Here is a 13,893-nt window from a genome sequence, read left to right on the forward strand (position 1 = left end):
GATCAATTTTGGCGTGAGATAGGAGACGACCACTATTGACTGGCTGCTGTCTACTTCACGCCGAGTGCTAAGGCCTCTTGTTACTCGCGCTGCGGGCCTGGCAATCAGGCTACTACTAGAACAATGCGCATAACTCTGCTGCTCTGCTCTGTCTTCCTTGCTGCCACATGCGCTGAGCATACAAACAACTGGGCTATCTTAGTCTCTACATCGCGCTTTTGGTTCAACTACAGACACATGTCCAACGTGCTCTCCTTCTATCGGACCGTCAAAAGGCTGGGTATCCCAGACTCCCAGATTATCCTCATGCTGGCAGATGATATTGCTTGCAATCCACGGAATACATTTCCCGGCGCCATCTTCAACAACCAGGACCGAGCGCTGGACCTCTACGGCGAGAATATCGAGGTGGATTATCGCGGTTATGAAGTAACGGTGGAGAACTTCATCCGACTACTCACGAACCGCTGGGGCCCAGAACAGCCAGCGAGTAAGAAGCTGCTGTCTGACGAAAACTCCAATATTCTCATCTACATGGCAGGCCATGGTGGTAATGAGTTCCTCAAGTTTCAGGATGCGGAAGAAATTAGTGCCTTTGACATTGCAGATGCAATTGCACAGATGCATGAGAAGAGAAGGTACAATGAGATCTTGTTCATGATTGATACTTGTCAAGCCAACACGATGTACAGTCAAATCCACTCGCCTAATGTCCTTGCGAGTGGCTCAAGTGCGATAGAAGAAAGCTCCTACTCTCATCATGCCGATATGGACATCGGTGTTGCTGTCATTGACCGATACACTTATTACCACCTGGAATTTCTCGAACACTTCGTTGAAGACGGCAATTCAAATGCTACCTTGGCAGATCAATTCAATTACGTCGATGCAGACAAATGTCACTCCACGCCTGGACTACGCACAGATCTCTTCAACAGACCACTGAATCAAGTCAAGGTCACTGACTTCTTTGGTGGAGTCAACAAGGGAGACCTTGCCTCTCAAGACCAGAGATTTGCGCCGCTAGCTAGACCAGCTGACAAGAACGTCACGAAGCGGTCCCCAGCCAAGAAGGCAAACAAACGCGCGGAGGTCTATCCGGAGAATCACGTCTCGAGCACTCTGGCAGGTTTGGGCTTACTTTCTAGCTTCATTGCACTCTTCTTCGTAACCAAGCTCATCTAGCGTGCATACCTCAATTTTTACTGACGATCACTTCGTCAGTTCATCATTATCTACTTTCATGCTTATGCTATGCTCATTGCTTGTTCGCTATCACCGCGGCAATACGGTTGGATAGACCGGTCCCCTAAATTTCCCGGTACTCTTTGCAAAGTGTGGTTCAATTTGACACTGCAGCTCATATGATTCTCTCAAAAGACCGTACCAAACCCGTTTCCTCAATTTGATGGCAATTTTCATCAGTGTATGGTACATTCTTGGCGAAAACTTGATGCCCTTGTCCAGAAGATGATCCTGAAGTGCCAATATGCGTCTGTATTTGACGCTTCGGCCTAGACTACTTGCCTTGACATGGTCCAAATGACCTTCAAGCAACGTTGCCGCGCCCCTGGATGAGATTTGCAGAACACCTGATGTCATGACCAAGCCATGAGCCATGAGAAACAGACCTTCACGGACCAGCATGGCAAGGAGAATGTCTCCTAAAGAAGGCGTCCAGTCAGCTGCCTTGAAGGATTGGATGAACTCAAAAGCAGAAGCGTGCTGACTTCGCCACAAAGGCATCATGATGGCCTGTGTGACATGGTTCGGAAGAATTTCGAGTGCTTGAAACTTTGCAAATACTCTCACTCTCTCGTCGGGCTCGCAAATAGTGAGAAACTGATTCCAGGTACTGATATCAGCCTGAAGCCCTACATCTGAGAATATGCGCAACACGTGAGCATAGCGCTGTAAGGAGCGCTCGGCAGCAAAGAGTCCTAACGTAGCATTCATGATTCTGGTATTCAGACTGAGACCTCGCGCGACAAATGCCTTTGTAAGCCTTCGCAGCCAGGCAAAGTTGCGCAGCTTGGTCGCATAGCCGATGGCCAGTCCGTATGCTTCACGAAGCTCTTCATTGGATGCTTGCGCAGATTGAAGACACGCATCGATCTTTGGCAAGACCTCAGCTGTGTCTCTATGCTTACTTCGAGTCAAGCAGGAGACCTGGACAACCAAAGCGCTATGCTGTAGCGCGCGTGTCGGGTTTTCTGGTGCACCGGAGCTGCTCGAAGCTTGATGCATCCGACAATCCGTGCCAGTCATCCGAATGAGTAGATTGAGCGCTTCATCGAGTTCTGTCGCCCGCATTGCACGGGCTGTCCGAGCATCTGTAGGCTCTGTGATATCCTCAATCACTTTCCGCCGTGCTCGTGCGACTAGAGACCATTCGTACTTGCTTTTGGGGAGAGCTTTCGGCTTTGAAGATTTCGCATTTAGCAACCGATGTGTCGTGGTTGGTGTCGCGGATCGTATCCTGCAGTTGGCCGCTGGAGTGTGTACACGCCGACAAGCGACTCGTTGCGACTGCACAAATGCTGAAAAGCACCTTTTCATCAAGGACTCTTCAGCAATGTACGGATAGCATCTGACGACAATGTGCTATCTGGATATGAGTCCCTGAAGATGAGGCGAAGGTATAGAATGTAGAGCCGAGCGATGAGAAGATCAAGGTGTCGTCTGTGTGCGCCGTGCGGACTTCGCGATATTTTTTGGTGCGCATGAGAGTTGCAATTACACGGCATAATACACGCCGAACAGGCCTATAAGCTATAGCTAGGTCTAGAGCAGTGAAGCTGGAAACACTCTGATCAAGTCTTCACTCCATCTTAGCTACCTTCTGGAGCTGAACCACTGATATGTCTACAGCTGCTGAGGAACAGTCAGAAAAGGCCGCTTCCGAATCCAGAAAGCGTCGGATAGATGAGCTCCTCAACGTGCTCGACTCGCCCAAAGCGCATGATCCTACAGTAGTCCATAAGAAGCGATCTTCCTCTGTTGCTTACAATCCACGGTCTCGCGAACAATTGCTCAGCAGGCTGGCTACCTTTAAACTCTACAGATACCACTCTCTTGCCAGCCCCATCAGTGCCATCAATCTGTCGCGCAGTGGTTGGACGCTCGATCGGCGCCAGGTCGATCAATGCAGCATTGTCTGTGTCTGTTGCAAGGCTATGCTCACGTTTCTCTTGGGGCAGGCCAAAGTCTCCGCTGCGCTCGAAAAGCGGTATGCAGAGCTGTCTGTCTCGACTCATCGATCAGATTGTCCCTGGCAGTCAAAGAGTTGCTCAATACGGCTCCTCGCTCTCAAGTTTGATAACATCAAGAAAGCAATTGAGCAGTATGAAGAACGGCAAAATCTTGTTTCTAAGGTGTCGAATATGGTCTGCAGTCTACAAGGCCTTTCACAAGCAGATCAGGAGGGGGTTGAAAGTTTGACGGGGCCCTCTGACTGCGCTGCGCTCTTGGGCTGGTCTATCGAGAGGCAAAATGCCGTGTCCATGGCCAGATGTCAAGATTGTCTGAGACGCGTCTTGATTCGCGAAGAACCGTTCAAGTGTGTGCAGGAGCACTATGACTTTTGCCCGTGGATCAACGCGTCTGCACAAGGCGGTGAGCCTGCCTGGGCAAAGCTGGCACATATTCTCAGAGACCAGCAAAGCATCAATGATGAAGCGCAACGCAGTATAGAGCCGGAAGCTCTGGGTGAACGACTGCAAAAGTTGAAGGAGCAGTTAAACCTCAAGATGAGAGTCTTGTAATCATCATGTGACGCTTGCTATATGGATGAGCCTGACCTATACCGCCGGCCTTTGTATGTATTTAATATGATTGAGTGGAGCAGTGTGACTATCTGCCAACTCAAAGAAGCAAGGTGAAGCACGATGCAGCGAGGAGACCAGCCGAGAAGGCGAAAGTGCCAGCACCGAAGTTACCAGCACCACTCGCCTGAACCAGAGTCGAGTTGCTGCCACCAGAGCGGATAGGGCCGGTGTAGCCAGATGTGGGAGTAGAGTTCCTCGCCAGGGTTGCCGGAACAACGACGACTGGAAGAATGGATGCGACGGGTGTGCTTGAGCAGACTGCACAGATGGTCTGTGTGATGGTGGATGTGATGGGACTAATGACCGCTGCTGGGACCGAGATTGGCAGGATTGACGCGACCTGTGTGGGAGGAGACGCGTTCAGAGGCAATGTGATAGTTGTAGGGGCGCCCGTATTTGTGAAGATGGGCAATGCGACAGAAGATGAAGGCACGACCACTGAAGGCGTACTCGACAATGGGAGGAGGACATTTGGGTTGAGTGTGATGATGGGCACTTGTGCATATGCCATGGCAGCCATGCTGGTGAGAATGAGCGTGAACATCTTTGTCAATGGATGAAAGAGTGTGGGTAGCAGGCTTGTAGGTATTGCGTTGAATGTCAAAAGAGCAGAGCAGGCGAGTCAAGGTCTTATATCAAGTGGGAAGCGTGTAGAAACAGCGAGCCCAGGGGAAGCAAAGGTCAATCAAGGGTCTTTTTGGTGTGAGCTCATCTATGATGCACGGCAGCATGCCAGAGGGGAGGATGCGCGCCCTCGACTTGGAGCAGAACAGGCGGGCCCCAGTCTAGAGCTGTGCGGGCCTCTTTGTGCAACTTGTGCGAGGCTGTTGGTTGGGTGGTTTCGTTGGCCTCCTTGCCTCGCTGCTGCTGCTTCCCCTGGTCTCCTGTGCCCGGCAGATGAAATTATTTGGGCGTGAGAGGAAGAGACCAGGACGGATTGAATGGAAAAGAAAGAAAGGACAGCGAAGAGATGCAGCGACACCACAACTCACCAGTCCACCGTGTTCCTCCTCTAACAAGACAGCAGACCAGCCTGCAGCGTCTCTTCTTCGTCTTCTCCTGCTCATAAGGATGACTCTAGGCATTTGGTTGGAACCTCTCGGGGTGATGTAAAAAAAACACTAGCTACCTAAATTAAACCTCTGAACCAACAGCAAGAGGACAGAGAAGAGATGCAGGCTGAGTATGGACAGTCAGAGTACGGAGGATACTGACATGTGTGTGTTTCGCAAGTATTCGCCCTCTGATCGACAATGACCGTGTCGCTGACGAGGATCATGTATTTCATACAACTATGCTAGACTCAAGACTCGCCGGATGTTTGAGAGTCCTGCTGAAGCACATCTGCATGTCTCATAGACGAAGCGATACATCTTCATACATACAGAAAAATCCATTTGCTCAAAGCTATGCTAAATAATCATGTCCTACTTTGACCAACTCTGTTTTCCAGCATCACTCTTGTGAAAGCCAGAGCCAGAGCGTTGTTTGTCATAGTGCTCCTTGCCCACCTTCTTGGAGTGATAGCCCACGCGATCCTTGCCTGTCCGTTTGGATGCCTTCATGCTGCCGAGGTTCATATTGACTGGTGGTGGTACGGTGAAGCCGAACGATGTGGCTACCTTGGCGAGGTCAAGCTTGTTGATGTCAAAGATGGACTTGAGGGAATAAGAAGCATAGGCTTGCAGGTAGCTGCGATAGCCATCCTTCGCAGACTTGTTGAGGTAGTAGTTCTTCGAGACGAGCTTCTCAAGCTGGCTCTGCACATTGCTAATTTTATTCTCGGGCACCTCAAACTCGTTGAGCGGGACACGCGCGGCTTTGAGGTATCGCAAGAAGCCAAGCTCTGACGGTGTCAAGAACATGAGAGATCGTCCCTTGGCGCCTGTACCTCGTGCTGTTCGACCGACGCGGTGAATGTAGTCTCGTGGATCGTCAGGCGGATCAAACTGAACGATCCAGTCAACGGCAGGAATATCCAAACCTCTCGCTGCTACATCTGTGCAGATGAGTGTCCCTGATTTTGCATTGCAAAACTCGAAAAAGGTGTTGGTCCGCTTCTGCTGCTTTTGCTTGCCGTGCAAATCGAGAACAGGCAGATCAATGTAGTTGAGTAGCTCGGCGTGATATTTGACGCAATTGCAAGAGTTGAAGAAGACGATGATCTTCTTTTTGAGATTGCGTTTGAGGAAGGAAAAGAGGAGGAGAAATCGTTTGTCTGAATCACAAACGATATAGCCTTGTTCCAAGCCCTCGACAGTGCTCGACTCCTTGTCGGAGTCTACATTGATGTAGAGTGGGCCTGGTCGAAGAGAGATTCGCGCTAGATCATCCACCTTGGTGGTCTGTGTTGCAGAAAAGAGCATAGACTGTCTGTTTTCTGAGGGAAGGATCTTGATGATTTGCTTCATCTCATCCTCAAACCCAATCTCCAGAATTCTGTCGGCTTCATCAATGACGAGCGCCTTCATGTTGCGGAAGACGAAGCCTTTTGTGTTTTGTAGATGATCCAACAGCCGGCCCGGTGTTGCAATGATGAGATTGACTCCCTTGATGAGTTTCTCGGCCTCTGCTCGCCTGTTGGCGCCTCCAATAACAATTCCATAGGTCTGATGATGATGCGCCATGAGTTCCTTGGCCACGCCAAAGATCTGAAGAGCCAGCTCGCGAGTAGGAGAGACGACGATGACACCTGTACCATTGCGCGGCTTGAATTTGAGGGCATGCAACATCTCTATTGCTGGAATCAAGAAGGCCAATGTCTTGCCGGAGCCGGTCTTTGCTGCACCAAGCACATCACGGCCAGCCATCAGCGGCGGAATGGTGCGAGCTTGTACTTCAGTCATCTTTGTGAAGCCCATCTCTGTCAGCGCCTGCGCCGTCCCATGTGACAAGGAGAGCTCTGAGAAGAGCTTTGGGTCGCTTGCCTGGGGCAATGGCAGAATGGCTGTTTCCATAAGCTTCTCACCTGCATCCTGCGCATCATCGCCTGACGCTGCCTCCTCGTCCTCGGGCTCAGACTCACTCGCTGATGCATTGTCTACTTCTGTCTTTGCCTTTTTCGACACTGTCGGTTCAGCGGCTGCTTCACTTATTTCTGCAGCTTGTTGAACATCGCCTTTGCTAGATGCTGCCTTTGCATGTGATCTCTTGCGCTTCTTCTGCTCTCCAGCTTGTCCTGTGAGCGACGGCATTGGCAGGTAGATGTATATTGAAGTCGCTGCTCAAACAATTTTTATCTCGCTGCATTTCGCCGTCTTTCTCCCACGGGCCACCCACCCAGACGCGACCACACGCCAAGGGAGCTGCTATAGAAGACTCTGGAAGCGTACCACAACAGGAGCAAAGGGAGGCCAGCACAAGGCATCACTTCATCTTGGACAGCTATTCGAAAGTACATCGCCAGACCACTCTCAACATGTCTAGCAACGTCTTGTAAGTGCAATGCACCTCACCACAAGACCCCCGAACTGACAAAGTGCAGCTTCAACATTTCTATCGGGGACCAGCCGGCAGGCAAGATTGTCATGCAGCTGTATGATGACATTTGTCCCAAAACAACAGCCAATTTTCGAGCGCTGTGTACGGGCGAAAAGGGTATTGGCAAGACGGGGAAGCCGCTGTGCTACAAGGGTTCCTCCTTCCATCGAGTCATCAGGAATTTTATGATCCAAAGCGGAGATTTCACGAATGGCGACGGGTAGGATATGCTGAAACTGCAGGTCTGTGGTGCTAACGAGCAGAACGGGTGGTGAGAGCATCTATGGTGTTAAATTTGAGGATGAGAACTTTGAAGTGAAGCACTCAAAGCCGTACTTGTTGAGCATGGTAAAGCGTGATGACAGTTTGGCAGAGACCATACTAACGACAGGCGAATGCAGGTCAACACACAAACGGATCGCAGTTCTTCATCACCACCACGGAAACATCCCATCTCGACGGCAAGCATGTGGTCTTTGGTGAAGTAACAAAAGGCAAAGGCTTGGTTCGGCAGATTGAGAATCAAAAGACTGGCCCTGCTGATCTCCCCTTGGCGGCCGTCAAAATTATTGATTGCGGTGTGGTAGACGAGTCGAATGTCTCTTCTTCCGCGGCGGATGCAGAAGACCCCTGGGAGGACTATCCCGATGACCACGATGGTGATCGATCGGGTGAGGCCATGTTTAAGATTGCTTCTGACCTGAAGGCGCTCGGGAACAAGCACTTCAAAGAAGGCAACTTGGAGAAGGGTTTGGAGAAGTACAGCAAGGCATTACGCTATCTGCTTGACATCAACTCTGACGAGGCGCACACCATCAAAACTCAAATTCGACCGCTGCGGACGTCCCTGAACCTCAATTCTGCACTGCTGCAATTGAAGTTGAAGCGCTTCAAGGAAGCTGTCCAATCTGCCACGACTGTGCTTGAGTCGCCTGCGCCTGAATTGACTGATGCAGATCGTGCCAAGGCTTACTACCGACGCGCGCTGGGCAGGGGTGGTAGCAAGGATGAGGAAGGTGCCTTGGAGGATTTGGCTGAGGCTGGCAAGTTGATGCCTGAGGATGGTGAGGTGAAGCGGGAAACGGCCAAGATGAAGAAAGCGATTGCTGAGAAGGTGCAGAAGCAGAAACAAGCGTATGCCAAGATGTTTGCATAGGAACTTGTCTGTGTCGTAGCTGGTTCAATTCCATCTGAAAGGGTCGTGGCAGAAGTCATGGATTGTGCTTGTTGGACTTACATGCTGCCTCTGCTTTACCAGGCAAGACTACTGACAGCTGCTATATAGACTAGAGAGGATGCGAGCTGTCATCCAAAAAGTGCTCAAGTCTGCCGTGAGTGTCGACTCGAAGGTGGTTGGGCGGATTGGCCATGGCTACTGTGTGTTGCTTGGGATTGCAGCAGATGACACGGAGGGGGATGCTCGCTGGATCATCAACAAGCTGCTCAAGGTGCGTCTATTTAGGCACTGGAACGATAACATCGAGCAGGCTTCAGGCTCCATTCTGCTCATTTCTCAATTTACACTGTATGGCAAGTTGAAGGGCAACAAGCTGGACTTTCACCTCGCGATGAAGAGTGAGCCTGCAGAAGTACTGTATGAGTCTGTGCTGTCTGGCCTGCGTGCGAGTCTCCCAGAGCGTGTGCAGGCTGGTGTGTTTGGAGGGATGATGGTGGTGTCTATCGAGAATGATGGCCGTGAGTCTGCTTCTTTTTGTGAGTCTTGCTGATGGGTAGCTGTTACGATAGAAATTGATTCGCGGAGTAGGTAGTATACTATACATACACATATATACACTATATACATAAGTATCATGTATTCCCTGGTCACGTGCATGTCCAGCCACTTTCCGCATCTGGACTCAACTCAACTCAACTACTCAGCTCTACTGCTACTACTCTACTACAACTACTACTACTCTACTATTGCTGCTACTGCTCTTACTACTGCTATTGCTCCTATTACAACTACTACTACTACTGCTCAATCATCGCTCTCACATGGCCGAAACCTACACAGACCTCCTCAACCAGCTCAACCGCGAAGTCAACCAGCAACAGCCAGAAGACGTCCTCCAATTCTGCGCAGCCTTCTTCAACAGAAAGCTCGACGAGGAAAGGCGATCGCTGCGTCAACCACACTTCCAGCAGCAGCAACAACAACAACAACAACAACAGCAACATCGAGAGCACGAGCAGCAACATTCACAACAACCACAACAACTGGCAACCAGGTCCAGTGGCAGCGAAGGCGGCCCCCTAGATGTCAGCGGCAACGGCGCATCCCTCTTCGCGAGTAGCAGCCCCTTTGGACAAGGCCAGCTCCATGACTCACGCGACCGATCACCCTCACCGAGCTCAGGCGTGCCCTCAGGCCAAGCAGCAGGCGGACCAGGCTACTCCTTCCCACAAAGCGACACATCCGCCTCGCACTTCGATGATCTCGCACGCGGCAGAACCACACAAACCGCCAATGGCTACCCAATGAATTACAATGCCACACGCCGTACATCCGTCTCGGCAGAGTCCATGCTCCCGAGTGCAGACAACTCCTACCAAAAAATCGTCATCCCAAAGAGCTCCAGCCAGCTGCAACGCATCGATGCCGCCATCTCAAAGAACCTCCTCTTCAAAAATCTAGATGAGGAACAGCTTCGCGATGTCCTGGATGCCATGTCGGAGAAGAAACTCACAGCTGCCGGTAGCGTCATCATCAAGCAAGGCGATGTAGGAGACTTTTTCTACGTGGTCGAGGCGGGTTCTTTCGACATCTACGTCCGTGGTCAAGAGCAGCAGTCAGACGACTCCCAAGGACGCGGATTCGGTACCAAAGTCGCCAGTGCTCAAGCCGGTGGCTCGTTTGGCGAACTGGCCCTCATGTACAATGCACCCCGTGCAGCGACCGTCGTCTCCAACACGCCCAACTGTGTGGTCTGGGCACTCGATCGCATGACCTTCAGGCGCATCCTCATGGAAAACACCTCCAGGAAGCGCAAGATGTATGAGAGTTTTCTCGAAACCGTCAACATTCTACGAGCACTCGAGGTACCCGAGCGACAAAAAATTGCAGATTCACTCGATACCTGCGTCTTTGACAAGGGTGCCGTCGTCATTCGGCAAGGCGACGTCGGTGAGCAATTCTTCATGATTGAATCCGGAGAAGCCGATGTCATTCGTGATGGCGAAGGCGTCATTGCACGTCTAGGGAAGGGCGATTACTTTGGAGAGACGGCACTCATTACAGATGCTCCTCGCAATGCCACCATTCAAGCTGCAACACGACTCAAGGTGGCTACCCTCGGCAAGCGCGCCTTTGTGCGTCTCTTGGGACCTGTCATTGACATTATGAAACGTGATGAGCGAACTCAGTAAGTAGCACCTCAACTCCATAGCCCCTCTTCACGCTGCACTCTGCGAGCTGTTAATGCAATGATTTTTGCTCTCTTGTCCCTCAAAGTTATTCTTTTGTCTGCCATGTCCAGCTATGCACCTTTCAAAGAGAGCAAAGACATCCATACGCCATGCATTCATTAATTTACGCTTCTATACATCTCGCTATGCCAAATGCTCCTGCATGATCAGACAACGACACAATCTGCAGGCATTGTACATCTAAAACGGCTAGAAAGGCCTAGCTTCTTGCCTTTCGAAGCTTTTCTAAGGTCTTCCATGCTCAGCTGTGCACCTGACAAGAGAGCAAGAAACATCTATACGCCATGCCATGCATTCACTAATCTACGCTTCTATACATCTCGCTATGCCAAATGCTCCTGTCTATTAAGGGCAAAATTGAACCTGCAACGCAATCAGCAGGCCTCTCAAGTGAACGTGCACGAATGCCTGAAGGAGAGCGGCCGAAAAGGGAGGTATGATCATAAGAAAGGCTTGCAGTCGTACCGTGGGTAGTGAAAGGACTGCACCTGGCTGCATCTACTGGACGTCGGCCGTCGTCTTGCCAAGCATCTTCATCAACACCCTGCTGGGCATCGTAGCAAGGCAGCCCAAAAAGCTTTGCAGTTTCATCGTCAATGGCCTCCATGGTCTTATCGTCATCCCAAGCATCATCCTCCGTCTGCACCTCGTCCACCTCGTCCACCTCAGATATTGACTCGTAATGCAGCGAACTGTCTCGCTTCTCGCACGAAATTGCTGTCCAACAGAGCGATCCGTGAAGGCGACCGACAGTACATCGCCTTTGTGGCTCATCAACGTGCGCAACACCAATACTGGCCGGATCCTCCAGCGCAGCAATCTCCGCTCTCAAGTCGACACCTTCCTGACGTTTGAGATAGGCAATGAAATCTCTTCGCGCCTCGACCAAGTAGGCCGCAGGGTCTGCTTCTAGCAGGCATTGCTCGTCCAACTTGTTCAAATAACAGTCACGAGCTCTCACTGTCTGCTGCAGCCAATCTGGCATGATCAGCTTTTCATTCTCATCATTCTCGTCATCTGCATCATTTTTGTCCATTGCATCATTCTCGTCCATCATGTCTGCCCAAGAAGTGCTGCGTCGCTGCTCAGCTTTTGGATTTTCCTCAATCTGCTCACCTCGTGATGCTTCGCTCGAATCGTTTTGAGTTTGAGCCTGGGCGGCTTGCGCTTCAAGCGAATCTCTGAGCCAGTCGGGCATATGAATATCTTCATCGTCGTCGTCATCGATGTCTGCCCAAGACTTGGCCTTCTCAGGTGCATTTCCAGCGAACATGCTTGGAAGCGCAATTGTGGCAAAAGGAGACGCAACTGGGTTGCCATCATGAGTCCGGTATGCCTTGCCATGCAGGGTCACACGTTGACGACGCACAGGAGGCGCTTCCGCTCTTGCCTCAACCCTTTCTTGTGAGTGGCGGATCGCCCAAATCTTAGCATCATGCACTTCATCCTTGTATGCAGCCAGCTCTTCAATGATTGCCACTCGCGCAGTGCACAGGTATGCTGCAGGAGAGTCGTCGACTGGGGCATCTTCACCAACGACTTCTTTGCGCTCTTCTTCACTTGCATCAGATCGATTTGTGCCGGAGTGCAGCTCGACTGGGCTGGACAGAGAAGGGTGAACAAAGGGCTCGATAGCGTTGAGAGAAGTGGCAATCTCGGTCTTCATGGACGAGGTCTTCGACTCCCAAGGAATATCAAAGTCTTCATCCTCATCCGATTCGTCGATCATCTCTGCCCAGGATGATGGCACAAGTATTGCCTGAGGGGCCTCATCTTGCGATCCCTGAAGAGCAGTAATAGGCTTCGATACGACGAGGCCAGACACCATTTGTTCAGCGACGTCCATTTCTGTAGATGAAAGAATGATAGCCTCATCTGCTGATGTGACATCTGTGATACGCCTCCTCGAAGCTTGCCATGCATCAAACTCAGCTTTGCACTGAGCGAATTCGAGTAGATATTCATCTAGGTCATGCTCAAACTCATCGGTGAAGGACATCTCGTGGTCTTGCTCTGGCTGTTGGTCTTCAATTCGCACAGCAGACTGCAATGCTTCGCCGGATTGTTGACCGTTCTGGAAGTTGCAGAAAGCCATCATGTCGTCCCACAGGAGATCTGCAGCTTGTTGATTCGCCAGCTCACGACACGCACTCGGTACATAGCCAACAAATGAGCCGTCAACCTTGACGCACACATGCAAACCACTGGTCGTTCTCAACCATGGCAAATCAAACGCTTCATCGTCGCCGTCGCCGTCCTCGTCTTCTGCTGAGTCTACCCAAGGGGAAGCAACACCAGCGCGAGATCTGAACATTAGTAGGTGACTCAACACACGGCATATGTACCGAAATGAGTCATCCTCCAGCAAAACAAACGGTCCGCATAGACCTACTGAGACGAGAGTGTTTTCCTCCTTTCCAAGGGTGCAGCAAGCTGCGATAGGGTTCCAAATGCTCGACAACAGCGAGTTCTCTTCAGCTGAAAGTGTCTCTGTCTCGCTTGCAGTAAGGAGTGAGGACGACTGACGACTGTGAGTAACATCGTGCGCGACATGAGGACTGTTGCGTCGCACCGAAGAAGGAGAACCTTCAGCGGCTTGAGGCGAACAGGGAATTACTTTGAAACAAGACATCTTTTGAGGGATGTACCTTGAATCGGTGAGGGTATTCAAATGAAGGGACTCTCGGAGTTGTAGGAAAGGGAAGAGGTGTGAGGAGCATAAGACAGGATTTCGGGTCCTACTTATGTTTTTCGTGGGCCTGGGTCTGGTCTTGAGTCATATTACAAGCAGTATTTGGTGACGAATTGCTCGTGAGTCATACTGGATGATGGCGATACTGCAGATGTCGATGACTCATAAGCGTGTCTTGTTTGTGGTAGCTCGTAGAAAGAAGGTCCACTGGGACTGTGTCGCTTGATTGGAAGCAACAGCCATGTAGCATATTGATGTACACATCTGTGGCCAGCAAGCCCTGGTGAAATTTCAAATCATTTGCAGCATAGTAAGGTCTTTAATGTCATGACTGCCTTGAAGCAGCAAGTAGTCGATATAACAACTGAAGCATCTGCAAGCTTTGATGGTCCCTGCTCGGGCTGCCAGGCACATCCAAGCAAGAATCTTTCACGCTGTTGTGTTGTAGCAGGAAGGCGGCAGGCG

General features: G+C 50.9%; 9 protein-coding genes across 9 annotated transcripts; 6 read left to right on the forward strand and 3 right to left on the reverse strand.

Moving 5' to 3' along the window:
- Nucleotides 1-29: 29 nt before the first annotated feature.
- Nucleotides 30-2,242, forward strand: BCR37DRAFT_409366 (GPI-anchor transamidase precursor; the record flags this gene model as incomplete). The annotated part of the gene is made up of 2 exons (XM_040872150.1): nt 30-1,092; nt 2,165-2,242. The coding sequence occupies exons 1-2, from the start codon at nt 124-126 to the stop codon at nt 2,240-2,242; spliced, it is 1,047 nt and encodes a 348-aa protein (XP_040727595.1). The 5' UTR covers nt 30-123.
- Nucleotides 2,243-2,701: 459 nt separating this feature from the next.
- On the forward strand, nt 2,702-3,814 carry BCR37DRAFT_219926 (C3HC zinc finger-like-domain-containing protein). Its single transcript, XM_040866459.1, has one exon. It carries the CDS (start codon nt 2,862-2,864, stop codon nt 3,762-3,764), a length of 903 nt encoding a protein of 300 aa, XP_040727596.1. The 5' UTR covers nt 2,702-2,861; the 3' UTR covers nt 3,765-3,814.
- BCR37DRAFT_377037 (uncharacterized protein) lies at nt 3,750-4,799 on the reverse strand. Its single transcript, XM_040868719.1, has one exon. It carries the CDS (start codon nt 4,369-4,371, stop codon nt 3,865-3,867), a length of 507 nt encoding a protein of 168 aa, XP_040727597.1. The 5' UTR covers nt 4,372-4,799; the 3' UTR covers nt 3,750-3,864.
- Nucleotides 4,800-4,918: 119 nt separating this feature from the next.
- Nucleotides 4,919-7,034, reverse strand: BCR37DRAFT_377038 (P-loop containing nucleoside triphosphate hydrolase protein). The gene has a single exon (XM_040868720.1). It carries the CDS (start codon nt 7,019-7,021, stop codon nt 5,255-5,257), a length of 1,767 nt encoding a protein of 588 aa, XP_040727598.1. The 5' UTR covers nt 7,022-7,034; the 3' UTR covers nt 4,919-5,254.
- Nucleotides 7,035-7,245: 211 nt separating this feature from the next.
- On the forward strand, nt 7,246-8,463 carry BCR37DRAFT_401999 (cyclophilin-like domain-containing protein; the record flags this gene model as incomplete). Its single annotated transcript, XM_040871879.1, has 4 exons — nt 7,246-7,262; nt 7,312-7,527; nt 7,571-7,655; nt 7,699-8,463. 4 exons carry the CDS (start codon nt 7,246-7,248, stop codon nt 8,461-8,463), a joined length of 1,083 nt encoding a protein of 360 aa, XP_040727599.1.
- Nucleotides 8,464-8,602: 139 nt separating this feature from the next.
- Nucleotides 8,603-9,076, forward strand: BCR37DRAFT_343644 (putative D-tyrosyl-tRNA deacylase; the record flags this gene model as incomplete). Its single annotated transcript, XM_040867520.1, has 2 exons — nt 8,603-9,002; nt 9,042-9,076. The coding sequence occupies 2 exons, from the start codon at nt 8,603-8,605 to the stop codon at nt 9,074-9,076; spliced, it is 435 nt and encodes a 144-aa protein (XP_040727600.1).
- Nucleotides 9,077-9,197: 121 nt separating this feature from the next.
- On the forward strand, nt 9,198-10,676 carry BCR37DRAFT_364953 (cyclic nucleotide-binding-like protein; the record flags this gene model as incomplete). Its single annotated transcript, XM_040868259.1, has 2 exons — nt 9,198-9,538; nt 9,761-10,676. The coding sequence occupies exons 1-2, from the start codon at nt 9,306-9,308 to the stop codon at nt 10,674-10,676; spliced, it is 1,149 nt and encodes a 382-aa protein (XP_040727601.1). The 5' UTR covers nt 9,198-9,305.
- A 356-nt stretch (nt 10,677-11,032) lies between these two features.
- On the reverse strand, nt 11,033-12,352 carry BCR37DRAFT_377041 (uncharacterized protein; the record flags this gene model as incomplete). The annotated part of the gene is made up of 2 exons (XM_040868721.1): nt 11,853-12,352; nt 11,033-11,561 (listed from the first exon to the last, which is right to left on the reverse strand). The coding sequence occupies exons 1-2, from the start codon at nt 12,007-12,009 to the stop codon at nt 11,035-11,037; spliced, it is 684 nt and encodes a 227-aa protein (XP_040727602.1). The 5' UTR covers nt 12,010-12,352.
- Nucleotides 12,353-13,059: 707 nt separating this feature from the next.
- Nucleotides 13,060-13,579, forward strand: BCR37DRAFT_377043 (uncharacterized protein). The gene has a single exon (XM_040868722.1). It carries the CDS (start codon nt 13,076-13,078, stop codon nt 13,259-13,261), a length of 186 nt encoding a protein of 61 aa, XP_040727603.1. The 5' UTR covers nt 13,060-13,075; the 3' UTR covers nt 13,262-13,579.
- The last annotated feature ends 314 nt before the right edge of the window (nt 13,580-13,893 follow it).

This window comes from Protomyces lactucae-debilis (genome assembly GCF_002105105.1).
Source record: "Protomyces lactucae-debilis strain 12-1054 chromosome Unknown BCR37scaffold_3, whole genome shotgun sequence".
Classification (NCBI taxonomy): Eukaryota; Fungi; Ascomycota; class Taphrinomycetes; order Taphrinales; family Protomycetaceae; genus Protomyces; species Protomyces lactucae-debilis.

What these genes read in the sequence shown, in the direction of transcription:
- BCR37DRAFT_377038 (XM_040868720.1), bottom strand. Translation starts at nt 7,021, where the DNA reads ATGCCGTCGCTCACAGGACAAGCTGGAGAGCAGAAGAAGCGCAAGAGA.
- BCR37DRAFT_377037 (XM_040868719.1), bottom strand. Translation starts at nt 4,371, where the DNA reads ATGTTCACGCTCATTCTCACCAGCATGGCTGCCATGGCATATGCACAA.
- BCR37DRAFT_219926 (XM_040866459.1), top strand. Translation starts at nt 2,862, where the DNA reads ATGTCTACAGCTGCTGAGGAACAGTCAGAAAAGGCCGCTTCCGAATCC.
- BCR37DRAFT_377043 (XM_040868722.1), top strand. Translation starts at nt 13,076, where the DNA reads ATGTACCGAAATGAGTCATCCTCCAGCAAAACAAACGGTCCGCATAGA.